General features: G+C 44.4%; 1 protein-coding gene across 4 annotated transcripts in view; it reads left to right on the top strand.

Annotated features, from left to right (window-relative positions):
• Positions 1-25,489, top strand: part of ARHGAP32 (Rho GTPase activating protein 32) — a 236,236-nt gene that overhangs the window by 83,067 nt on the left and 127,680 nt on the right. For 2 of the 4 annotated variants that reach the window (XM_079326640.1, XM_079326641.1), the window contains exons 2-5: positions 6,812-6,920; positions 22,739-22,830; positions 23,875-23,916; positions 24,433-24,517. In XM_079326640.1, the coding sequence (XP_079182766.1) occupies positions 6,813-6,920; positions 22,739-22,830; positions 23,875-23,916; positions 24,433-24,517 (327 nt within the window). In that variant the 5' untranslated portion in view covers position 6,812. Of the gene's footprint in view, positions 1-6,811; positions 6,921-22,738; positions 22,831-23,874; positions 23,917-24,432; positions 24,518-25,489 lie in introns of those variants that run through there. The other 2 variants (XM_079326642.1, XM_079326643.1) reach the window with 2 other exon arrangements.

Raw genomic sequence — 25,489 nt, 5'->3', positions numbered from 1 at the left:
AATAAGAAAAATAAAACCACAGCCAAGAGGCACGCATGCTCTAAAAAGGCAGACTCGAGGAGTGGCCATGTAAAACAGTTCCTGAAATATAAAAATAGGAAAGTTTGAAAATGTGTAATAAGTCTATGAATATGCAACAGGCTGATGAATTTAAGGGTTGTCTCCAAAACCGCAGGTGTGCTTTTGGCTAGATGCTAAGCACCCAGCCATTACAACCTTTTGCTTTATTGTTCATCTCTTACTATCTTTTATTAAACCTTTTAAAATCTACCGAGAAAGTAAACCTCATTTTTCACGTCGGGATCACAAGCACATGGGGCAGGTCCCTCTTTTAGTGAGGTAGAAGTTAACAAGGACCCGGGTCAGTGGCTGCTCTCAGGAGCAGAAGAAGAGGAAGAAGAAGGAGAAGCAGCAGCAGCTCCGGGCTGGGTTATGGTGAATTCCTTTTCCTGAGAACAGCTTTGAGCATCCTTCCCTGCAGCAGTGGGCCCTCCTTTTGCCTGGGCCCAGCCAAACCTTTGTTTTCTCAAGTCCCCATAAGTACCGGCAGTAGCGTCTCCCAGCTACTCATGGGAAAGATTCTATAGGTAAGAAGAAACAAAAAAAAAGAAGCTTAACCCTCGACAACTTAGTAGGAATAGAAACCCCTGAACTAAAAGCTTGTGTGAGGTGGTTTGTGGTGTCTGGTTGCCTTCTGTAGCTGAATGACAGTAATTGGTGTTGGGGATCCTGTGAGACCTTCCAGCCACCCTATTGCATTTGTGAGCTCAGGCTCCCTGGGCATAGGTGTGCCATAAATTCGGAATTTGAACACTGGGAAACCCAGAACATTGGGTATTTAAAGTATTTTAAAACTACCTTTGTGGCTGTAACTAACATGGTTAATTTTTGGAAGCCATCACAACCAGTAAAATGGGAATAATGTTCACTGTAACAGTGCTGATCCTGCTCAGAGCTCTATTCCCGTAGTTTCGAGATTGCCAGTCTCCTTTATTTGTGCACATGGATAGATGTGCCAGGGCAGCCTACATTCCATGAGAAGGGCATGTCAACTAAAGAGCTGCACTGCACAGTGAGCTTGTTTGAATTCTTTGACTTCTGCTGCCCACGGTTGCAGCTGTGAGACCCTGACATATCCACGTCCCCCTGGCTGAAACCTACTGAGCTCAGCTCAGAACCAGGCAATAAATAAATGCATCGTGAGTAGCCCTGGAGCACCCAGAGTGCAGAGAAATCCAGTTTACTCTGTTGATATTTGAATGACATTTCATTCCAGTGATTTTTAGATGCTCTCTTATTGTAATATACTGTTGCTCTTCAGATTTTTCTTGTGCAATGCCTTCCCAAGTAATTGAATTTTGGCTCTCCGATGATGAACTTCCATCAAAAGTAGCAATTACAGCTTTCAATGTTGTCCAATCAATCACAGCAACCCTTTAGTTGTGCCAGGTTCTCACTCTGTGGCCAAGGATTAAACACAATCCATTTAGCATTTGTTTATTTATGAGGTAGGCTTGGAGATGCCTTTGCTAGGCTTTTCCAGCTTTGTGTGTTGTGTGATCCTAGAGTCAGACTTCAGAAATCTTGTTTTATATAATACAGATGGACATAATGTAATCAGGGAGGTGTTGACAAAGCTGATTTGAAACATGTGAAATTAAATCCTGATCAGGTCAGCACTGTCAGCCTGCAATTCCCATGTCTTCTTTCATTTTCTCCTGGGGCTCATGAGCTATCTGTGCTTTCCATATTGTGTGATTATTTTATTCCTTTCCACTGTATTAGTTTTAATTTCATGGACACAGAATTTACTTGGAAAATTGGGCTGAAAGGGCTATGTGCATTTTGGTGTTTTCCCCATCTCCCTAATATAATTTCCTAACTTTTGTGTGTGTTTGTGGTGGAAATCTAAGGTCAGAAGCAAAGATGTATCAGGGTTTCTCACATGATTCCAATTTCTTGCCCAAGTATGTATAAACTTTGGGTGAAATCTCAGTTCTTGTTTTTTATTCCTTTCCTGGTGGCAATGGGCAGTTCATGAGATGTGAAAAGTTGGCTTAATTCCTGTCACATATTGCAGGGTGACACCCACAGTACTTCATGTCTTGATTGACTTGCTTTAAGCCCTCTGAAGCAAAGTGTTCAAAGTGTTTCTCTGTTGATTCACTGCTGGATCACAAATTTCCAAGCTGTGATTGAGAGTAATGGGATTAAAACTCTACTTGTTACATTTGGAAGGTGGGGGGATGCTCCACTTAGGCTAGGATGTGTTATTTTTGCCTTTTGTGCAAATTATTTGAGTAAAACAAACAACGAGATTTTATCAGATAATGTTTGAAGCTCGTTGCTTTTCAGTCTAGGTTGGTGTCAGCACAGGCCTTAATTAAATTGTAGCCTTTGAAGTAAAATTTCTATCTTGGAGTTCTGTGGAGCTCTAAATCCTCTTGAATTGTTGGCTCTGTAGGGCAGAGCTGTTCTTTTCCATCAGGGGAGCAATCTCCAGGCACAACAACAGTGTGATAGAAATAAAAAATAAAAGAATAAATCAGTTCTCATTGGCTCTCACCTCTCAGCTGGAGGTCAGGATGAAAAGGCACTAGTGGAGGGAGAAGTTGCAGTACCTGATGTCCCCAAGGAGGAGAACAAGTCCAAATCATACTTGGCATTTAACCTAATGAATGTGGTGCCTGGACAAGTGGGCTGGGCCAGGCAGACAATGGGCTCTGGCAGGAGCCTGGCAGGGCTCTCTGTCACCATCCTGCTCTGCCTCTGGCTGGGGTGTCACATGGCACCAAACACGACATCGGTGGCATTTGTGACATTTGAACTCTGCGGGGGCACTGGGGTGTGCCAGAGAACCTGAGTGATGGGAGCACACACTCCTGCAGGGCTCTCCCAATGTTCTGAGAGTTCTGCTATTGTTTCACTTCAGGAGCTCTTTCCACAAACCCCCTTTTTGTGATTCTTTCTCTCTTATGCAAAAAGAAATGTGAAAATATATTGGGTTTGTGGATGTGGGCCTCCTTCAAAGCCATAGGGGAGGTTCTTGTCTGGTGATAGGTGTACTTAGAATTTACAATATTACAAACAAGCAGTAACTGTGGAGTTCAGTGATATCAAGCTGAATATTTATCTGTTTAATACAAAGTTTACATTTACTTGAGATGAAGTTTACTTAATGCAAATCACCTTGCAGATCTTCTGTAGGTATTTCCTGGTCTGTGACACAACTTAGTGTGAGCAGGCAGGAGTTGATGCTTGATGGGGTGCCAGAGGGTTTTAATTCCTGATATGGCACAGAAATACCATAAATGATGGGAACAGCTAATTGGATTTGAGAAGGTGGAGAAAGACATGAGATGTTTTCTTGATACAGTTGTCATGTACAAATATGCACGTTCTAAATAATTAATCAACTTGACCTACCAGAGAACTTCAAAGGGTGGGTGTGAAAGTGGGCTGGGCCTTTGTGAAATGTCCTGTAAACATTTGTTCCAGTACATTTGGTTCTCAATTTACAATGAAGAAGGGTTCATTCATCTGCAGAGGAATTGCTTAATGGCCTCTGTACACCAGAACTTTTATTAATATAACAGTGTCACATTTCATTGCAAGGGCAGAGGATTGCTGAGAGGTTGAGGAAGTGGAATTTTGAATAAAATTCTCTTTCTATTCTAATGACCAGGATTAAATTTCGTAGGGACTTCTCACTCATTTCCATCTGCCCCAAATATATATACCCAAATGGAGCATTATAGAGCAGCTCCTTTAGTTGGTTTGCCCTTCAGTGTGTGACAGTGTTTTGTGTGAGTGCTCCTGGGATTTGAGGCATTCTCCTCTCCTGTGGAAAAGAATCCATGGCAGAAACAAGATAATTTGTCTTGTTGCAGCTTGACATGTGTGGTGAATCAGACATATGTATGTTGTGCTATTTATTTATTATATAAATTAAAATAATGTCAAATATACTTCATGCACATGCATATAAAAATGTGTGGATGTGATTACACCTAGAGATAATATTCCAGGCTTGTGTCAGGATGAGGCCAGGGTTTTCCCTGTGCCTGGCTGGCAGGAGAGCTCCTTCCCCAGCTATTGCTCTAAGGTTTTACATGCCTAGAGGAAACACTGTAAAAGGGAGAGTGTGTTCAGAAGCTACTTTTCTTCCTACTCTCCCCCTTTTCTGCCCCTGCTCTTCTCAATGTTTAATTGCTGCAAGTTCACAAAGTTATTTTCTTTCATCCATGTCACTGATGGCAGGAAAAAGCCACCAGCCTTAATCCATAAAGGACTAATATTACCTGCAGCATCTTCAGCCTTCCTTGCTCTCTGTCTCAGATGGCATGGAATTAAATAGTGGCTATTAAATATTAATAAAGGTGCACAGATGGTTATCAAGTTCTGATAATTGTGTCAGAGAGAAAATCTTCAGTATCATTTCCAATATTTCTTTGATGTTGTGACCAAGTTTGAATTTCCCTCAGCAGTAGAATATTCCAAGTCTGGCAAAAGTTCAGAGAATTGGCAGTTTTAAAAGCTCAATTTTGCACATGGAGCTTTTCCAATTTGCAGTAAAAGTCCAGAACACCTTCACAGAAAGAATAATGGGACTGCATTTTGGGATCACAGTGGGAAGGGTTTGTGAAGAGTTTATTGTGGAAGTTTTATAGGCATAAATTAAAGAAATAATGTGAGTAGATAGATTGGAGTGTGGTAAAAAGAGCTGGGTGCTGTGACATCCATGTTGATCCAGTGTGAGAGTACAGACCCTGGACATGTGCCTGATTCCCAAGATTATTTAAAATAGGGCATGCTATCCTCTTCAGCTACTCTGGCCACTGCAGCCAACACATTTCAGAGGAGAAATCTGGCAGGAATTGCCAGAAGCCTGAGAATCTGTGTACTGAATCCATTTGTACTCCCCAGTGCTGATAAAGATGTAAATGCAGTCCCATTATTTTCAAGTCTTTAAACTGAGGAAGCACTTTGATAAGCTGATTGCTTTAACTGCTGGAGAAGGTGGGTCTTGATCACATCACCCTTCCTTCCATTCCATCACCTCAGGGAATTAGACTGAGCTACTGTGGGATAATTTATCTAGAATCTTTTTATTCAGCTGCAGTATGGTCAAACCCCAACATCTAGAAATGCTCAGGAAAACTGTATTGAGCCTTTTTCAAAATAATGACATTGATTTTAATAGTCGAGGGGGTTTTTTTGGGTGTATTTTTTTGTTTTGTTTTGTTTTGTTTGTTTGTGTCTTGTTTCTGAATTGCACAACTTGGTTTCCTATGTTATAAGTTAAGTGGGAAACCTCTCTTTTGGTGGAGTTGGGGCTGTGAGGCCATCTCCTCCTCTCAGTGTTCAAAGGAGAATTGAAACAGCAAATTTTTAGTCTTTCAACCCCCAGATTCTCTTAAACATCTACTGCAAAGGTGAGGGTCTCCTTTCTGAGCTGACATTGCACCTCTCTATTCTAAATCATGGCATTTTCATGCAGATTTTTTTCAGCTCTGCAGCTTTCCCCAGGTAGGTGGATTTTTTCCCTCCTGAGGATATTGGGTGACATTTAGGGTGAGAATGACACACAGACCCTGTGAGCAGCATTTTCCTGGGGCATTGTGACTTTTGCTTTTGAGGCTCATTTTCTCTGGGATGTGTTTTTTCTTGGAGCAGAAATATGATCACAAAGCTGGGGATGAATTTATAGAGTCTGTAATTCTTAACCCAGCCATGCCATTAACTGCAGTGTTAATTACTTCATCCTTAACCCTCTTGGAGAGAACAAAGCTGAGTGAAATTATTTGGCCCAGTGTCAACAGCATGTGTGGGTTTCAGAACTTCACATCTTGGATCTGAAGCAAAGGAGTTTTATTAACTGGCTTTCACCAGTCTTTCAGCCAAGCAGTGCATAAATCAGGAGGGTTAGGAACCAGCCCTTTTTACCCAAGCCTTTGCACTGCTGATTATCAAAATGCTTATCAGAAATACATAAGTGGCAATCTCTTAAGGCAATAAAAGCCTGCCTGAGTATCATGTTTAATGAAACTGGAATGGGTGATACCAGACTTTGAGCAGGCCTTTGGTACTTCAAGCCTACATCATAATCTCTGCAAAGACACATTTATACAAGCAGAAAATGAAAAAAACAGGTATCTACAGAGTGCTGCCATGTGGAGGGGCTGAGAAGCTTTTGTGAATTCTTTCTCAGTTTTCATTTTGGGCCTCTGATCTCTGTGCAGGCTTGGAATAACCTTCACAGGGTATTTTCCTTATCTGAAAAAAGTCTCACTTGGGTACATCAGAGTGTTTTGAGGTGCTCACTCTTCAGATAGGATGAGGAAGCGATGAGAGCTGATGGATCAGGCCTTGAGATGTGGACTCAGACTAAGATTTGGAAATTCTTACTCTCTTTTCAGGCAAAACCTCCTGAAAGGAGGAGCAATCAAATGTGTATATTTCCCTTTACAAACGTGTGTTTCTCTTGCTGTTTGCCTGGGCAATAGGAGTTATTTTTCTGAACTGGACTGAAAATCACTCCTCTGCATTTTTCTGTGTTGTGAGACTTGCAAATTATGCAGTGATTAAACAAAATTATCCACTGATTGGTTAGGAAGTGCAGATTTCTCTCCACCAGATTTAAACTCTTGTCCTGCTTGTGTAATGAGGAAGTGGGAGAAACTCAGGAGTCTGTGGGATTTCTGGATGTGTAAAATCATTTTATGTTGTCACATAACTGAGCACTGTAACAGACTGGGTATGAGAATACCTGAATTGTCACTGAATATCCAATTTCTGTCCTCTTTTCCAGAATGATGAAGTCCTCTGTGCACACAGAAGAGGATGACTTTGTTCCAGAGCTGCAGAGGAGCATCCATCCCAGGGAGAGGCCAGACTGGGAGGAGACACTCAGTGCCATGGTAAAACACCTGGGCTCATCTTCTCTTCCCATTCTTTTCCATTCTGAGCACTCTACTCCTCTATTCCATTTATACTCCCTGAGTTTCAGCTTTTTAAATGGATTGCACAATACTTTGAACAAGGCCAAACTGCTTTCCTTCCTCTGGCAGTTTGTCAAGGAGAGGGAAGGAGCTTTCACAACGCTTCTGCCCTATTAATATGTGCCCCAAAGCAGGTCTCATAACCAATTAAAAGGTCCATAATGTCACAACGATTTTCAGTCTGCATTAACCTCTTTTTCAGCAAGACTTCTGAGCATGAAGGGAACTTCTTGTAAAAACGTGCTCTTTGAAGCATGCAGCATTGTGAAGGAATGCAATTTTAGCAGAATGCTGCCTAAGTCTACATAAGTAAAACCTCAGCCTGAGAACAAACCTGCCAGAGGGACCAGAGCTGCAGAGCAGCAAACACACAGAGGTGCTGTTCTCATCTGAGAAGGCACTCAGGTGGGCAGTGGGCCACAGACAACTGGATTACCTTAATATACAGGGGGGTTTTTGCAGCCACAGCTTCTCTGGCACCCTGTGCCAGGGCTCACCACCCTCACAATTCCTTCCCAATCTCCATGTAATCCTGCTCTCAGCAGTGGGAAGCCATGTCCTGTATAAGGACAAGGCCTATTTATGAGCCCATTCAGGAACTGGGAGGGGCTGTGAGATCTCCCTGGAGCCTTCTCTTCTCACCCCCAGCTCTCCCAGCCTGTCAAGTTTTTCACTTTTCACTTTGTAAATGTTTTCTTTCCTCGTGTGTGGCTGTCTGTGTGTTCTCCCCACCTTGGCCACAGCTGGGAGCACTGTCTATTCCCATCAGTGTTGCTCAGGCAGCAGCTCTAGCTCTGCTCCCAGCTCAGAGCTTCCCACACCCTGGAATCTGGTGGGAGTCACTGTGTGACACCTTGCTGCTGTCTGTGACCTCCAGGTGTGTCTCAAAGCTGTCAGGCTGCAATTCAGTGTCCTCACCTATGACACAAGTTTCCTGGCAAACCTCATGTGGTGGTGTTTTATTCTCCTGGTTGATTTGCAGTGAAGGGAATGTTCACCTGCTTGAGCCCTTTGTGCACATTGACACTGTTCAGTGTTCATTTGATCCTGCATCATGCTCCTCTCACTGCCCAATTAAATCACATTTTGGAACATGCCCTGTTGCATGGTTCTGTGCCAGTAATGCCAAAATGGACTGATCCAGTGTAGAAAAGATTTAGAGGATGATAAACAGGGAAATTCCCAGCTGGGATTGCTGCTCAGTGACTTGGTGTGATGAAGGACAGTAAAGCTACTGAATCTGTATTTAGGGTGACTGGATTTGTGATCACAGTGTTGGTTTTAGATGTAAATATTTGCAGGACCTTGTTCAGTACTGACACTGTTCTCTGTTTAGCTAGCATAGATTCAATATTCTGCCTTTTCCCTGATCGTATGAAGCCTTAGATTTCTTCCCTCACTCTATTCTTTCACTCTGCTTTTTTAGCAGCCTCTGCTTCAGCCTTGTCCCAGAGATTGTGCTTTCCATGGTATATGACTGTCTCAGAGTGCCACAGTACATCTAGTTTTTGGTTAGTGATTATTGAAGATGCAGATTTTAGATTTTGTTGCTGCTTGAAGCCCCAACCCCCAGGGAATGGAGGATACTGGAGAATGGAGGGCTGGAGAAGTTGTTCCCTCCCTTGGTTCCCCTGGCTGCTGCTGGAGCCCTGATGGGCACCAGGCTTTGTCCCTCACCTGAATTTCACCTTCTGCCAGATGAGCAAAGGCTGAGACAAGGGACACTGCAGAGAGCTGGGAGAGTCCTGGCATTTGTCTCCTGAACTTTGCCTTGGTGCATGCTTTTGTTAAGAAAAGTCAATTTATGCATTCAGTTACATGAACAAATTGTCCCTACTCTTACTCCTCACTTTTATCCATAGTGTTTTTCAAAGGGCTTATTATTAATTTATATAAGGGCTTTGTATCCAGAGCTCTTTCTTAACAAGAAATAAACTGAAGGTCTTTCTATCTATTTGGAGGTTGAATGTCCTCCTATACTGTAAATATAAGGAGACAGAAACTCTTATTTTTAATGTTTCTGTCATTTCTCATTTAATCTGGGCACCTGAGTAGCTTCAGTCCTTTGTTTGATGCAACTTCTTTTGTCTTCTTTAGTTTATTATTTATATTGTCATCTGTTTTTTAGCACTGCTTGTTTTATGTTTGTGGTTTAGCAGGAGTCCAAGTGATTCTGTGTTGAAGATCTGGTTTGTTTGGGGGGAAATCCCAGAATTGTGAAATGGTTTGGATTGGAAGAGACTTTAAAGCTCACCCAGTTCCACCCCCTGGGCAGGGACACCTTCCACTGTCCCAGGCTCCAAGCCCTGTCCAGCCTGGCCATGGACTGTTCCAGGGTGGGACATCTGCTGCTCAGTATTTCTGCTGCAGTTCTGTGTTTTAGGTAGGTCCAGGCTGAAGGAGAGGTGGCCCTGGCTGGACAGGGATCCCAGTCGCTGGGTAATGAGGCAACTGCCTGTGTGCTCCTCAAGCATAGCTATATTTTGTATTCTCCCCCAACTCATGCTCTGTATTTTTAGAATTTGGATGTATTAGACACATTTTTTTCTGGCTGTCTCAGCCCCTAATTCCCACTGTGCTGCACCTGCTGAGTAACCTTCACACATCCTGGGATTTCTGCCTCTGCTCCACTTCAGGAAATGTAGCCGATCATATTGACTTTCTTCATAGAACACTTCTGAATGCTGGGTCTGCAAAGCCTGTGTGAGCCAAGGAAAATTGCAGTTTATGGATTTTCTAACATTTCTCCAAGACAGTAATGTTATTTTAAAGGAAAGGGTTATCTTTTCCTTGTCAGGCCCTTGTGAATGCTCTATTTCTGAGGTACAAGAAATGAAGTTGTGAAAGAGCCTTTATATAATATTTCTCACATGAGCCTACAAAACAGCTGTCCTCAGCCTGCATTAACTTTAGCATAAATTGATATTTGTGCTTAATATTACATTTAGCATATGTTGCTGACCTTCTGAGTTACTCCCTTCACCTCTTCATGAGTTCAGGGAATTTCACTGTTTAAAAGCAGTGAGCCAATGGCTCTTCCCCCTCCAGGCTGTGCTTACAGACCCTCTGTTCCTTCTGCCTTTCTCTTCCACTTGACTAAATTTTGTGGGAAAGCAGGATTAAAATGCTGAGGTAAATACAAAATTCTTCATTTATGCACCCATTGCAAATGTGCTGACACACAAAGGTGCCACGTGAAGCTGATTCACTTGACACTGGAGATCAGGGAAATGCACCCAAAGAAGGACCTGGAGCTGCTGAAGTGAGTCCAGAGGAGGCCATGGGGCTGGTCCAGGGCTAGGGCCCCTCTGCTCTGGGCCAGGCTGGGAGAGCTGGGGGTGCTCACCTGGAGAAGAGAATCCTCCAGAGAGAGCTCAGAGCCCCTTCCAGGGCCTGAAGGGGCTCCAGGAGAGCTGGAGAGGGACTGGGGACAAGGGATGGAGGGACAGGACACTGGGAATGGCTCCCACTGCCAGAGGGCAGGGATGGATGGATATTGGGAAGGAATTGTTCCCTGTGAGGGTGGGCAGGGCTGGCACAGGGTGCCCAGAGCAGCTGTGGCTGCCCCTGGATCACTGGCAGTGCCCAAGAACAGGCTGGATGGGGCTTGGAGCAGCTGGGACAGGGGAAGGTGTCCCTGCCCAGGGGAGGGGGTGACAGGAAATGAGCAGTAAAGTCCCTTCCAGCTTCTGTGATTTACCACGTGCTTCTGAAAAACTCACTTTTTCCTGCACTTTTCCAATTCCTTTGGCTTTGGAAGCCTTTAGAATATGAGTCCCTAACCCCATGGAAGTTTTATTTTCCTCCTCTGGCTGGGACCTCCTGGGATCTGGGAGTTCTGTTGTCTGTAACAGGTGACAGCTGGAGTTGGGTGTCACTTGTGTAGAAAAGGGGAGCACCTAAAGTACAGATAGGAGACTCTCATGAATCTCTGCATTTGATAAGGGCACAAGGAGGCAGCAGCTGCCCTTGGTACCCATCATCATTTTTGGCTTATGCTGATGGAATTTTTTTAGGAGAAATGCAAGCCTATAAATGCCTTAGGCACAGTGTTAGAGCCTGTCCTGTGAAGTTCCTGTAGTAATCTTAATTCTTAGGTCAGAGGATTCTGAGATCTGTACTTTTGCAGCATTTAATGGCAGATAGGGAAGGTGCTGTGGCTTGTGAAGGTACTAAGGCAATAAAAGCTTTTTAATGAGACCTCAATATATCACTGTTAAATCTGGGACATGAGTGAGGAGAAAACTATTTTTAAATGCAATTATGAATGTGTGCAGAGATTAGTGCATTGTAAGGGTTTAAAGAAAGATTTTTATGTCCTTAGTGTTTGTTGCTCATTCTTTGTACAGCACTTGGCCAGTGCTGCCCCAGGTCTTGAGTGTGACTTCTGCAAGAATAGATGCCAAAAATAGGATAGAAGGGGCTTCTTTTTTAATTAGTGTTGGTTCATTGGTTGGTTTTTAATTCACAAAGCATCAGGCCTGTTTCTGATGCAGGGTAACATGAATACTCCTAGGAGTTGTGGAAAAATCTGAAGAAAAAGGGAATGTGGTGGATCCATTTGCTTGGCCCTGTATGCTATAGTGATTTCCAGATAGTGATTTACTAAAGTGATCTAATTTTAGCTTCTGAGATATGTAGATATAATACTCTTAAACATGTTAAAATTTATATTTTGGATTTTTTTTTCCCCTGTGTCTCTTCATGCTTTGTATGTGTGTGACCCAACACTGGAATTTTACAGCTGGGAATGTGGTTGGGAGCTCTGGAGTCACTGACAGAGTTTTGTCAGATGATCCTGTTCTCAGATGGGTTCCACATCATGGAAAAAAAATTCTTAGGGAAAAATATGCTTTTGAGCTCCAACTGCCCAGCTGCAAGTTTTTTTTTAAAGTCTAAAGTTTTAAGCTCTCAAGTGCAAGGGGAAATTTTAGGAGTTATGAAGCTAAAATTTTGGGGTTTTTCTGCTATTTTTTAAAGGGCTTGGACAATTCAGTAGAAATGGACTTTAGAATCCTGGAATCTCCTGAGCTGGAAGGGACCCACAATGTTACCTGTAGCTTTGGTGTTGGCTTTGTGCTACTGAAGGTTCTCAAGTCTTGCCTTGCCAGGTTAGTGAGTCAGAGCTGTGTTAATCCTGCAGGAGCTGCAGTGTGTCTTGTCTCCAGCACTGGGCAGCATTTCCATGGGAGTTGCTGCAGCTCAGGCTGGGAATAGGGATAGCAGAGCTAAGGGTGGGATAGGAGTCCAGGAAGTGTGGGAAGCACAGGCACTGCTCTGACACAAATGTTTTGGGACAGACCAGACACCAGGCAGGCATCAGGAGCAATAATATGTTGGTCAAAGCAGTTCTGGTCTGGCATTGCAGCAGTAAACCTGTATTCCCTTTTCAATCCCCATAACTTGCTTTTCCTTGTTATTGCTGCATGAATCTAGCATTACTTGCCCTTGTTAAGCTTTTGGCAGGGTTTCTCTTGCTGTGTGAGGTTCTTTCTCTGCCTCTTGGTTAGAGGCCTTTTCATTTCACAGGCTGGCTCCCAGCATGGAGCTTGTCCCCAAGAATCTTCAGAAATTGGGGCAATCACTTAATTGGCACACTGGCTTCCATTTGGGTTTGCCAATTAAATAAGTTCAATTAATGCAAAATGGATAGTGTATTTTTGGCAGGAAGTATTAATTCATAGCACTCATTTAGTTTTCATAGACAAGAGCAGCAATAGTTTCTGGTTACATTTACAGCCTTTCCAGTGTGTGTGCACTCTGGCACTACAGTGGGGAGCCAGGAGATCCAAATTATGTTTTGTAAATATCTGTTTGAAAGTCTCTTTCTATACAACAAATGGAGGAATGGTTTGGAATTTGCTAAGGCTGGATCAGTGCAGTTTACTGTGCACCATGATCACTATTTTTAATGCACCCTGTTTATAATTTCTTTCCTAATTCTGGCCTAGCCAGGCTGCTGTTGCTGATGGTGCTGTTCCTGTGGTCCTGGGCATGCTGTTGTTGATATCCAGGTTATTCCCTACCCTGAGCTCTGGAGTCAGGATTACACTGTCATGACCCTCCACCTCTTTCCCTCCCACACTGTTCCAAAGCTGATCTCTTTTTATGCCTCTTTTGTTGTCAGATTACAGGAAATTCCACAATTGTTTGAAATGTACTTATTTGGGAGATAAAACTTATAATTTATTTACTGTCAATCACCTTTCCTTAAGTCCCAGCTGCTTAAAAATAAGGTGGAACATTTAGGAAGAGAAAGAAGGCTTATATTTATAAGTGTTTCGTTTTAACTGTTTTGTTTTTTGTTTTTTGTTTTTTTTTTTAATCAGTGTCCGTGTCCTCTTAATGCAGTTAATAGTTACCTTAATGCAGGAAAAGATGGAACAGTTTTTGAAGGGTATCAACAGTCTGCTCATCCATCCCCTTCCATTCCCCACCCCAGTTTAAGCCCAAGAGACAAACAAATCACATCAGTTTGTCTTTCTGAAGGTTGTAGGCATTAATGGGTTTTTTTTTTTGGCCATGATTCAGCCTTCTTAATTATAAAATGTTTAATTATTCACTGAAGATGTTGGCAGTCATTAGCCTGACTTTCTAGTTTAAATAATTCCCTACATTTCTGCCTTACTGCACAGTATTGGTCACTGCTGTGTTTGGGATTTGGTGGTTACCAGGGCACAGATTATTCATGGAATGGTTTGGGTTGGAAGGAACCTTACAGCCCATCCAGTGCCACCCCTGCCATGGTCAGGGACACCTTCCCTGTCCCAGCTGCTCCAAGCCCCATCCAGCCTGGCCTTGGGCACTGCCAGGGATCCAGGGGCAGCCACAGCTGCTCTGGGCACCTGTGCCAGGGAACAATTCCTGCCCAGTATCCATCCATCCCTGCCCTCTGGCAGTGGGAGCACTCCCTGTGTGCTGTCCCTCCATCCCTTGTCCCCAGTCCCTCTCCAGCTCTCCTTTAGGCCCTGGAAAGGGCTCTGAGCTCTCCCTGGAGCTTCTCCAGGTGAGCACCCACAGCTTCCCAGCCTGGCTCCAGAGCAGAGGGGCTCCATCCCCCAGAGCAGCTCCATGGTCATTATTCACTTCCCAGCTCTTGCAGTATCAAGTGTCCTGCTCCAGCCTCATCTGGGTGTCACCAGGCCATTTCTGGAGAGCAGTGTCCTGTTTCCAGCACGTGTTGCCTTTCCTGGTGGGCAGGCAGGAGTTAGGAGTTCCCAGTCTGGGGACCCTGCTGTGTGATCCCAGGCCAAGCTTTCCCTGTACCCTTGGACAGAGTTATTGAAGTGACTCTTTTGTTGAGTTGGTCAGAAGTTTATGGTCAGTGTATGGTATAAAGTGCATACTGCAGGCAGACACATTCCTCACATTGCTGTGTTGTCACAGGGCTTTGGACAGGGAGAGCAGTGGATCCCAGTTTTGTGCTCATGCCATTGGAAACAGCTCTTTTCTATAAACAAAAGCTGAGCCCAGGTTGGCTTAACACACAGAAATATAAATTCCTGTTAATTGTACTGATTCAGTGCTGGGGTTAAACGTCAGGCTGCTGTTTTTTCCACCTTCCCCATCTTGCTGCTGCTGCACTGGGACAACTCCTGAGTTGCTAATCTGATTTATACCTATAACATAACAACACACTGTTATTTGCATAATCACTGGCTGTGGCCAGGGGACTTACAGAGTGGGATTTGCTTATTTGAGACTGAGTCCATCTCTGTTGGGTTTTCTGTGATGAGAAATTGCTTTTTACAATAACAACCCAAAGCTTCAATTGTCCTTTTATATCCAAGCCATGATTAGGATCATCAAACAGTAGCTGAGATCTTTAGGGTCTTTTTTTTTTACCAACAAGAAACTAGAATCAAAAGTATTGTTCTTATTGGATATTCTATTTTCTGTGGCTTTTCTCTATAATTTATTTTGTAGGCTGCACAGAAGCAGGACTCTAACCCTGCCTGCCTTTCCCACGCGCATTGTATGTGGGATTTTTGTTCTTAAAGAAAGTACATTCCTGAGCCACCCTGCCATTGTGTAAGGCTGTGTACTGTACCCTGCAGCTCCTGGGCCCAGGGCTTTGGGAATGGTAATCAGGCTTCACTATAGGACTGTCAGATCCAAACTTAGGGCTGTCAGGGAGTTATCATGCTAATGCTGGGTGGCTGACCATTCACTTGTGCTTGGCTGTATCCCTTTTAGCCCTAAAGCTATGGGTTCTGTGAAGGAAAACAAGTGTGAGACTGTACTGCTGGAAATCACCAGCACCCCTTGGGTGCCTTGGATTCACATGTGTGTCTGTTTAAGGCTCCCTTGGGAGGTGTTGCCATGGCACAGAGTCACTCTGCTGTGCAGAGGTGAATTTTGGTCGCAGTGGCAGTGCCAAAGAAGGTGCTCAGAGCTGCCAAGCTCTGCCAAAGGAGGTGCTCAGAGCTGCCAAGCTGCTTGGTCCATGTCTTGGATTCCACTTCAGTGGTTTTACATGGGAGCTGGAGAGGCTTTTACTCACATATCCATGAGCTGCAGATCTTTATTTGAAAACACAGCAGACAAATAGTTAAAAATTTGTTCTTTGCTCATTCCACGCTGATCCTTTTAACTGTGGTAAATGGAGGCCCTGGACTAACTCCTCAGTGATGCAAAGTCTCTGGTATGAGATTCAGGTTTCCCTGAATTTGCCAGCTCATGGCAATCCTTTCAAGTGTTGGGTTTTTTTGTTTTGCTTTTTCTTGTCCCCCCCCCCCTTTCCCCTTTTTTAGTGGAGAGATGCTGAGAGTAGAAAAAACACATTCTGTGTGGTCCTTTAAAAAAAAGAGAAGAATTCCCTTTTGTTCATGCTGTGAAGTAAGTACTGGTTGGAGCAATTCGGAATTGGGAACATGGAAAATGGAATTAGAAGTTCTAAACTCAGAAAATGATACACATTCAAGTGTCTTTATTGAATGCAGATTTCTTAGACATGGGATTAAGAATGTTCATTGCCAATGTTCAAAGTTTCCTTACTGTAAGCACTTGTCATTTTTTCACTCCTTTTCTCTATCCCTTTATCTCAGTTGCCATGAGATTTTAAAGACATCTCCACATTCTACAGTCCCCAAACTGAGAGCTAAATTAAAAGGTCAGTACTACCTCTAATTACTTGGGCCATCCTGGCATTGAGCTCTGCACATAAAACACCCCTCCTGTCAGAAAAGATATTTGGAAGGAGCTAAGTGATGACTTCAATAAAAAAAACCCCAGAAAATAAAATTTAAAAGGTTCCAGTGTTTCTCACTCTGGAAAATATCCTTGTGCTGGTTGAATGTGCCTGTGCTGCACTCTGCTGATGAGAACATGAACAGCACAGCATTAATCCTTAAAATCACAAAATCACAGGGTGGTTTGTATTGGAAGGGCTCCTAAAGCCCATCAAGTGCCACTCCATGCTATGGACTGGGACACTTTCCACTATCCCAGGTTGCTCCAAGCCCTGTCCAGCCTGGCCTGGGACACTTCCAGGGGTGGGGACACCACAACCTCCCATCTCAATTAAGAAGTGCAGAATTGGAGGGGGATATTTAATGTTATTTTTAACTTCTTTGGTAAAGCTGCTGTATGTATGTGACAAGCACATATATTTGTTTACAATGGCGTTGTCAGACCTGGTTACCTAAACCAGGTGTTGCTTCTTTATTTTAAATGTCTACAAATATCTTAAGCAGCTCTGAAAAATGTAGCTGCAATGTGCTGATGTGGCAGAGCCATGCTGTATGAAAATAATTAAGAAATTCAATTTGTTCCACTAAATGAATCCATGGAAAGTGGTAACATGAAAAACTTGGCAAATATTTGCATTTCCATCATATTACCCCTGTACCTCTGACATTTTGAGGTGAATGTTCTCTTAATCCATTCCCATTTATTTCTGCTGTTGTAGCCTTGCTGTGTTCAGTACATCTTAATCCTCTCAGTGATAAATGCTGCAGAATTGGGACCTTTCTTTCAGAATTATTTGGAGCAGCTTGGACATGGTGACTTTCAGTTTAGTGGAGCATTCTTTCTTTCCTTTGTTGGTTTATTTATTGTGGAGAACTAGGCTGGTTGTCACAACACCTGAAGCAAGAGCAGAGAGAACTTTGTCTCTGTGGGGTGTGTTAAAGTGGGGTCAAAGCTGAGATGGACCAGATTTCTTCCTTCATTGTGCTTCATCCAGGGGAGCTCTCTGGACAGTAATTCCTGAGAGCAGATGGTGATGGAGTCACCACCTTCCACCAGGGAGCAAAGATTTTTGTGTGACACTTTCTTTTTAGTGCTGCAGAATAAACTCTGATGGAGTGGATGCTGAGCCAGCTCTGTGTAGTGAGTTGGTACCCAAAATTTGGGGTAGCTATTGAGGTCCTTGTACATGAACACTTGCTTCAGACCTCTTCATTCCTCCTCGTACCAAGTGAAGAAATGACTGCTCCCTACAGAGTAATGACTTCTGAAACATTTCTGTTCCCTGCTGTTCTCCAAAGTAGTAAAACTGAAGCAAAGCTTTAGGGTTTTTGAGAGCTTTAAAGGGGTTTAGGTTTTTTTCTTCTCTTTGTATTTTTTCCCTCCTAGAAAATCGAGGGGAAATGAAGATGATGTAAAGGAAAGACTGTCATGGAAACCAAGCAGCATTTTGAATCGGGTCTGCTGTTTTTAGAAACAAGGCTATGTGCTGACAGAATCCAGAGCAATCTGGTCCCTCCAAAGTGGCTTTGGTGAGAGACTGACAGTGGAAAATGAATAAATGTTGGTGCCTGTCTAATAGTCTAATAGTTACTCTTGCTTTGTGATAACCTTAGATTAAATTCCTGCCTTCAGAAACCTCACCTGGATTCAGCCACCTGCTGAGGTGTGTCCGAGGTGCCTCCTCAGGGGTCTTTCTGTAGTCCTGTGGAAAACCAGCTATGGGATTACTGGTGGGATTCCAGGGTTTCTGGAGCATCCCAGAGTAAGTCAGAAGCAGCAGGAGGGCTGTGGGTTCTGCACTGGTTCAATATTCTCCCCTGTCAAGGATACCAAGGTGGAAATTTCATCACTTTGTGTTCACTGGACTGTTGTGTTGAGTTTTACATATATTTTCAGATTGTGTTATGTCTCTGCATGTGAGGGAAACAGCTTGACATATTTTCTGATAAATGCAGGGAGACTTTTTAGGAGAAAATCCTTTCATATTATGCTGTGGAATCGTTAGATATAAATTATTTATGACTAAGGTTTTGTGTGCTAGGGAGCACAAAGCTGAAGTTTTCTAAATCATGTCTATAAATAAAAGGACTAGAAATTTCAAATGCTTAAAGCTAAACAGCCTGATTTGTGAGATCTCTCGGATTCCCAGGGGGATTAGGAGCAACACTTGAACGTGTCCAGAGAAGGGAATGGAGCTGGGGAAGGGGCTGGAGCCCCAGGAGAGGCTGAGGGAGCTGGGGAGGGGCTCAGCCTGGAGAAGAGGAGGCTCTGGGGGGATCTTGTGGCTCTGCACAGCTCCCTGACAGGAGGGGACAGCCGGGGGATTGGGCTCTGCTCCAGGGAACAGGGACAGCAGGAGAGGGCTTGACCTCAAGTTATGCCTGAGGAGGCTCAGGGGGGAAATTGGGGCAAGGGCTGTCCAGCCCTGACTCAGCTGCCCAGGGCAGGGGTGGGGTCACTGTCCCTGGAGGTGTTCCAAAAACAACAAGTGTGGATGTGGAAGCTCAGGACACAGTTTAGTGGTGAGCACAGTGGTGACAGTGTGTGATGGCTTTGATCTTAAAGGCCTTTCCTCCCTGAATAATTCTGTGATCCTGGGATCCATGGCAGGGTTGGACAGGCAGACAGGCTTTCTTCCTCCTCCCTAGGGGAAGGGTTTACTGAGATCTCCCTGCCTGGCAGTGCCTGCAAGTACCTGGGACAAAATACTGACTTTCTGCAGTATTGTCTCAATTACTGCTGATACAAGTGCAGCTTTTGGAAGGAGAATTTCTTGGTTTAGGGCAAGCTGGTGTAGTGGTGTCTCTCCAAAGCAAAGGTAAGAGACTGAGATTTCTGATAAATCAATTCTCTGAGTTCTGGGTAGTGCTCTGATTTGTTTACCAAGTTTTGGACTGGAGCAGATTGATACAGCAGTGACACTCAGCTGTGAAAATGGGACTAAACAATTTGCATAAATAGATTTGCTCTGCAATTACCAGGTTTCCACAGCACAATGATGCATAGAGAATAGGGAAGTGAGAAGCCACTGATGATGCCAGGTAGCTAATTTTCGGATGTAAATAATCCAACTGTTTCAAAATTATTTTAAAAATTAAATTACTGTGACACAAAGCACAAAAGAAGACAAATCTCATTTGGAGGGTTTTGTGTTGTGAGGGAAGAGTGACCTGCATGCTACATGCCAAGTTTTGCATCAAAACAGGTGCAAAAAGTAGTGTATAAAATCTGTTTTATGTAGTTGTGTGTCTTTGGTTTGAATGGAAAGGAGTTATGGTTATTAAAGAATAATGCAGTTTCCAAAATTGCAGCAAGTTCCTTTTTGGTATCTGTCTCTTTACCAAGTTTTTGTCTCATTGGTACCTCTTAGGGATTTGAGATTGCACAAGCTCTATGCCCTTACCTTTCTGTACTTCTGCCTCAGCTGTGAGCCTTGGAGAGATCCTTGTTCTGCAGCACTCATGGAGCTCAGATCTAATTGCAAAAGCCCTCAGAGTTAATTACTGCCTTCCATCTCATTGATGTCCACTTGGCTGGATGCAGGAAATGGGAGAGGCAGAAATCCAGCTCAGTTTGGACTTAACTCCACTGGGAAGGAGAGGATAATTCTTTTCCGAGAGAGGTGCTGGCATTTCAGGCTGCTGGAGGTGTGAGTTTTGCCTATGCCTCTGCTATGAGTCAGATCCAGGGAGGTCTCTGCCCACTGCTGCAAACTGACTTGAAGCCCACATTTTCTGTCAGATTGTTTATCCATTTTTGTATCCCACCAGCTCCTACTGCTGATGGAGAAGAAAAATTGCTTTTCTTCCTACAGAAATTCTGTTGCTTAGAAAATTAAGCAACCACTCCAGCTTGGCCTAAAAGCAGCTTATTGGAATGGCACATGTATTCTTCTAACTAATTATTTTCTTATGTAAAAGACCTGTAAGGTTTATTAAATTGGTGATCCTCTTAATGCTAAAATTCACAATGAGACTCTCAAGTGTCCTATTACATCCTGAAGTGATTGTGTGCTCAGTAAGTCAATCAGCCCCGGGTAGGTTTAAGTGTATAATTATTGTTCCTGTTTTCCTGTGGCTCTGCCTGTGGTCCAGGGCTGTGGGGTCAGAGCAATGCTGTGGTCAGGGCTGTGCAAGGTGCAGCTGGGACAGAGTGACCTGGACTCAGCTGCAGCTCTTGGGTTCCTCTCCTCAGGACCAGGTTCAGCCTGGGGCTCCTGCAGCCTGCTTGGCTTTGTCCAGAGCAGGCTCCAGCATGGTCAGTGGGATGGAGGAGCTCTGCTGTGAGGACAGGCTGAGACAATTGGGACTCTTCTGTTGCCTTTAGGAGCTGGAACAGATCACAGAGTTAGGGGAAATCAAATGGGTATTTACTGAAAGGCCTGCAAAGCCCACACCCTGGCAGTACCAGTGCCACAGTGTGGCCCCTGCCCTGCCTGATAGCTCCAAGATGGAAGTAAAAGAGAGCTTGGTCACATGATTTCACATTTTTATAGACTTCAGTCCATTTTCATACAGCAGTCCAATTAATAGTCTTGAATTGTAAGGTGTCCTCCTCCTCTCCTCCTGGCTGGCCTGCCCTCCTCTTCTCACGTTGTTTATACTGAGGACCTGGAGTTTGAAGAAACTGTCCTTGAGTCCATAGCTGGTATTGGACTATTTCACCTTTATCACCCTAAAGCACAAGGGTAAGCACAGCCAAGCAGAACTGAAAACTGAGATCTTAAGGCATCAGTTCAGCTGGAGAAGAGAAATTTCAGGGTGACCTAAATGTGGCCTTCCAGAGCCTGAAGGGGCTGGGAAGGAAGATGGAGAAGAGACTGTGGACAAGGACCTCAAGTAACAGGACAAGGGGAGTGGGTTCAAACTGACAGAGAGTAGTTAGATGGGATACTGGGAAGAAATCCTTCCCTGTGGAGGTGGTGAGGCCCTGGCACAGGGTGCCCAGAGCAGCTGGGGTTGCCCCTTGATTCCTGGAAGTGTCCAAGGCCAGGTGTGAGGGGGCTTGGATCAGCCTGGGCTAGTGGAAGGTGTCTCTGCCCAGGGGAGGGAGTGGGACTGGATGATCCCTAAGGTCCCTTACAACCCAAACCCTTCCAGGCCTCTTGTTCATTGTCTGAAGCAGGGGAATGGACCTGCAGTACCAGAGTGTCCCTGGTGACTGTAGCAGGACCCTCCCATGGATAAGGTGCTTGTAGCCTTTCTCCTGTGCCTGTCTGGGATCCCTCTCTCTCTGGCACTGGTTCAGTTGATTAAAAAAAAAGCAGGAGAATGACACTGCCTTACTCACTGCAGCTCTGGGTGAAGCTCAGGTACAGGTGACCTATGTCAGAGTGAAATGGGAGCTTCAGGGAGGGGTGGCAGAGATTGTCCTGGTGTTCATCCCACACATGGGCTGCTAGCTTGGATTGTGGTGCTCCAGCTGTAAAGTTTTGGGGTTGGAGACCATTTTCTCCATATTTTACGCTGCAGAATGCAGCTGTTCTCTGTTATCAATCACAGCTTTGGGATGAATCCAGCTCTGCTCAGAGATCATCTGCTGGACCTGATTAGAACCATTGGGACTGATGTAACATCAGGGCAATCATCTGTTCTGTCATTAGAAAAGGGACTTGATGGAATGCTTTTGGTTCCAGGCCTGTAAGAGAAGTAACACTGAAGTTCCTTTCTTCCTCTTGGTTCAGCAGTCCCTTTTTGGAGCAATGATTTTAGTGCATTGTGTAAAGCAGAAAAAGCTCGTTCAGCTGCTGTCACTGATGGGCAATTCTGGGCAGCATCAGTTGTTTTTCTCCTCCTTCTCTGTGAAGTCTTTGCTGGTCTTGCTGTTTGATCACTGCTCTCTCCATAAAAGCCTCACTGAAGACCCTCATTCCTCTGGATCACAGTGGGAGAAACCCTTGGAGTTGAGTGTTTGTGTCCCTTGTGATGGACAGTTCAACCCCAGAAGAGCTCATGGCTTTGGCAAAGGCAGCTGGAGGAAGGAAGGGATGGGAAAGTATGACAGAACAGAACAGAGAGTTTGGAGTTCTGACCTCACTGAAGTAAATGAATTTTAGTGATTAAGGAATTTTAATATCCTCAAGCACTTAAACCAATAGCTTCAAACATCTATTTTAGAAGTTCACCTCCCACATATAAGCTCTGTATTAACTTGTTTTCCACTCTGTGAGCAATCCAGCTTTTTGCAGTGCCTCTGCCTGAGTCTAAATACACAGATGTCTGGAAAATCAGGTACTTGATGAGGAGTCCATGTATGGAGTTTGGAATTATCTATTTCACTCCCACCTCTGAAAATCACCACTTTAGAATCCAGAAGTAACAATGAATTAAATACTGAATTTCACAGTTACACCTGGTGTTAGCAAGGCTTGGGGCAGGAAGAGATTGTCACCTCTCTGATCCCCATCCCAAAGGCCAGTTTTCCCTGGTTAAAAGTCAGAATTCAACTTCAGCATATTTGAGGTTTGTACCACCATGCAGAGCAGGGGGGCTCCTGCTCTTGCAGCTGTGTTTAACTTCTTGCCTTTCCTGTGTCCTTCCCTGCAGGCCAGAGGTGCCGACATTCCCGACATCCCGGGGGAGCTGCCCCTGCGCTCCTGTGGCAGCACAGCCAGCATGAAGGTGAAGAATGTCAGAAAGTAAGAGTTCTCTGATTCTCCCCCCTCTCCTGGGCTTCCAGTTTTGCTGTGCTGAGTTCTGGCTGTTGTGCTGCAGTGCAGGGCATTCAGCAGCAATTTGTGATGGGGATCTTCAGCAGAGCAACCAAAATCCACGTGGAACTGAGGCAGTTTGAGCTAATGGAACCTAAAACTGGGCATGAGAGGTTTTGCTGGCTCACTCTACTCCTTCTGTCCATAGAAATGAAGCTAAGTAGAGTTTTGAACTTCACTCTTGCAGTGGTTTTAGTTTTCTTTAGCGATTCTTCCTGAAAGTGATTAATTAAAAAAAGCCCCACCTCAACAGAACATATAGAGAAGAATCTCAAAAGAAGCCCAGGCAATGTATAAATTAGATAATTTTCCTTGTCTCCTTATGCTCTGGGAAGCTAAACCAGGACAAGTGGGTGGCCTGTATGTATTTTTTGTCTGATTTTTTGTCTCTTTTTTTTTTTTTGCATTCTGCCATCTGTAACTTTACTTGACTGAATTTTACACAGTTTTCCCTTCTAAGAGATATTTTTTCTTTCCTGATCTCCCGGTTTGTTGGTCTGTGTTGCTTATGCTGTATTTCTGTCTCTGCTCGTCTCCCAGAGACTGTAAGTGAAGTCATTATGCTTGCAGCAACGGGGATCAGAAATAATCAATATTACTTTGCTAAAAATGCTGACTTGAGGAGCAGAACTCCCCGAGATTGATGGATCTGAGCCTTCAGCTCACCCCTCTAGTGCTCTGCTGGGAGGGAAATGGCTCTTTGTTCCAGTGCTGAGCAGCCAGATGCTGCATCTCACTTCCCACTTGTATTCCCGTGGGAAGAGGGAACTAGATAATGACAATCTCATTGGCTCAGCACCAGGAATATCTATAGGAGTCTATAATAGCTTCAGCAGAAGCAGGAGCATGTTGCAGAGCCACAGGAGCTCCCCGGCAGCCACCAGTGTGACTGGAGACACTTGGGAATAATTATGCCTGACCTTTGAATTTGCAAAAGGCAAAGGATAAATAGAGTTTGTTCTGCACCCTCAGATACATCCCCCCGGGACTGATGGGCTGTGATGCCTTTCACAGGTAAAGTTGTGCTTTCCTCGTGTCTCGTGTAAGGCTGTGGATGTGCATTTGTGAGCTGCAGCTGCTTGTCCCTGCTCAGTGTCCAGGAACCTTGGGATGTGGTGCTGCTGGAATGGCACAGCTCTCTAGGGATGCAATGGGATGTGGTGCTGCTGGAATGTCACACAGCTCTGTAGGGATGCAATGGGATGTGGTGCTGCTGGAATGTCACACAGCTCTGTAGGGATGCAATGGGATGTGGTGCTGCTGGAATGTCACACAGCTCTGTAGGGATGCAATGGGATGTGGTGCTGCTGGAATGTCACACAGCTCTGTAGGGATGCAATGGAAAGCACTTGGCACTTCAGCTTTCCTTTCTCACTTGATTCCCTTCCCCACTGTTTTAATGCATCACATCAACAAATCCCTGTGTTCCCTTGGCTTTAGGATGAGAAGGTTGTTTTGTATCAGTACCTATTGTTTATCTCTGTTGAGTGGTCTGCATCCTTCTCATGGTGTGCTCTTGCTGTGCTCCAGGTTATCCTTTACAAAGGGGCACTTCCCGAAGATGGCTGAGTGTGCACATTTCCACTATGAAAACGTGGACTTTGGCAACATACAGGTGAGTTGGATTTCTGTTATACACAAAACACCTTGTGCTTCCTGCTAGCTGACCTGGTGGGGAGGTTTAGAGGGACCTCCCCTGAGGCTTATTTAGTTGTTGCTAAATGTTAAGGGATAAGAAGTTAAAGCTGTAGAGACTTCATTTGTGTGCTGGGGCAGAATCTGCATTCAGTCATGTGGAGCTTTCCTTTGAGCCTGGAGATTATTTTGTTTCCACTGTATTTTGCTGATGTCACTGTTTTAAGATTGTATCAAACATTCAGTCTTGAGTCATCAGTAATCACCGTGTGTGTATTTTTGGTTTGTGTGTGTGTGTGATTAAACAATTGTGTGAATGTATTTATGTCAATATAAATAAATCAAATTTACCCCTTCCCTTAGCTCTGCATTGTGCATTGCAGCAGTTGTGTCATCAAAACACCAGAAACTGCTTGCCAGTCAGAGCTGCATTTCTGCAATGTGCAGGCTTTGCTCCTCTGTGATCCTCCCTCAGGAATAGAGGCAGGAGCGTTTTCTGGGGAGGGCTGAGACTCAGGAGTTTGTTACAAACAGGACACATTTTGTTCTGCACTTAGAGGAGCAGGAATGCCTCCGGCATCTGCCAGCCTTGTAGCCAAAAGGAGGTTACAACCTTTTCATTTGTAAAACATTTCCTGTAATACTGAGTGAATTATTTACAGCCTTTCCTGCTGCCATACTTGACACTTTTGCAAGTGGAATTATGCAGCTGAGTGTTTTTTTTTCTGTCTCTGTAAAATTCCAGCTGGGAAGGAGCTTGTGTCCTGTTCAGGGCTGGGATGTGCTGTTGTCACCCTTGGGGCTCAGGGAGGCTGGTTCTGCTGTGTGGGCTCTGCAGACACAGGCACACACTGACAGAGCCACAGGCACCAAGTACTGGGCACCAAAGGGAGTGCAGAGAGCTCATGGAGGTCCCTGGGAAATGGGCAGGCAGGAGCAGTCCTCACTCTGC

Source organism: Erithacus rubecula, assembly GCF_903797595.1.
Source record: "Erithacus rubecula genome assembly, chromosome: 25".
Taxonomy (NCBI): Eukaryota; Metazoa; Chordata; class Aves; order Passeriformes; family Muscicapidae; genus Erithacus; species Erithacus rubecula.
The sequence above is the reverse complement of the archived record's forward strand: the minus strand, read 5'-3'. Positions and strand labels throughout refer to the sequence as shown.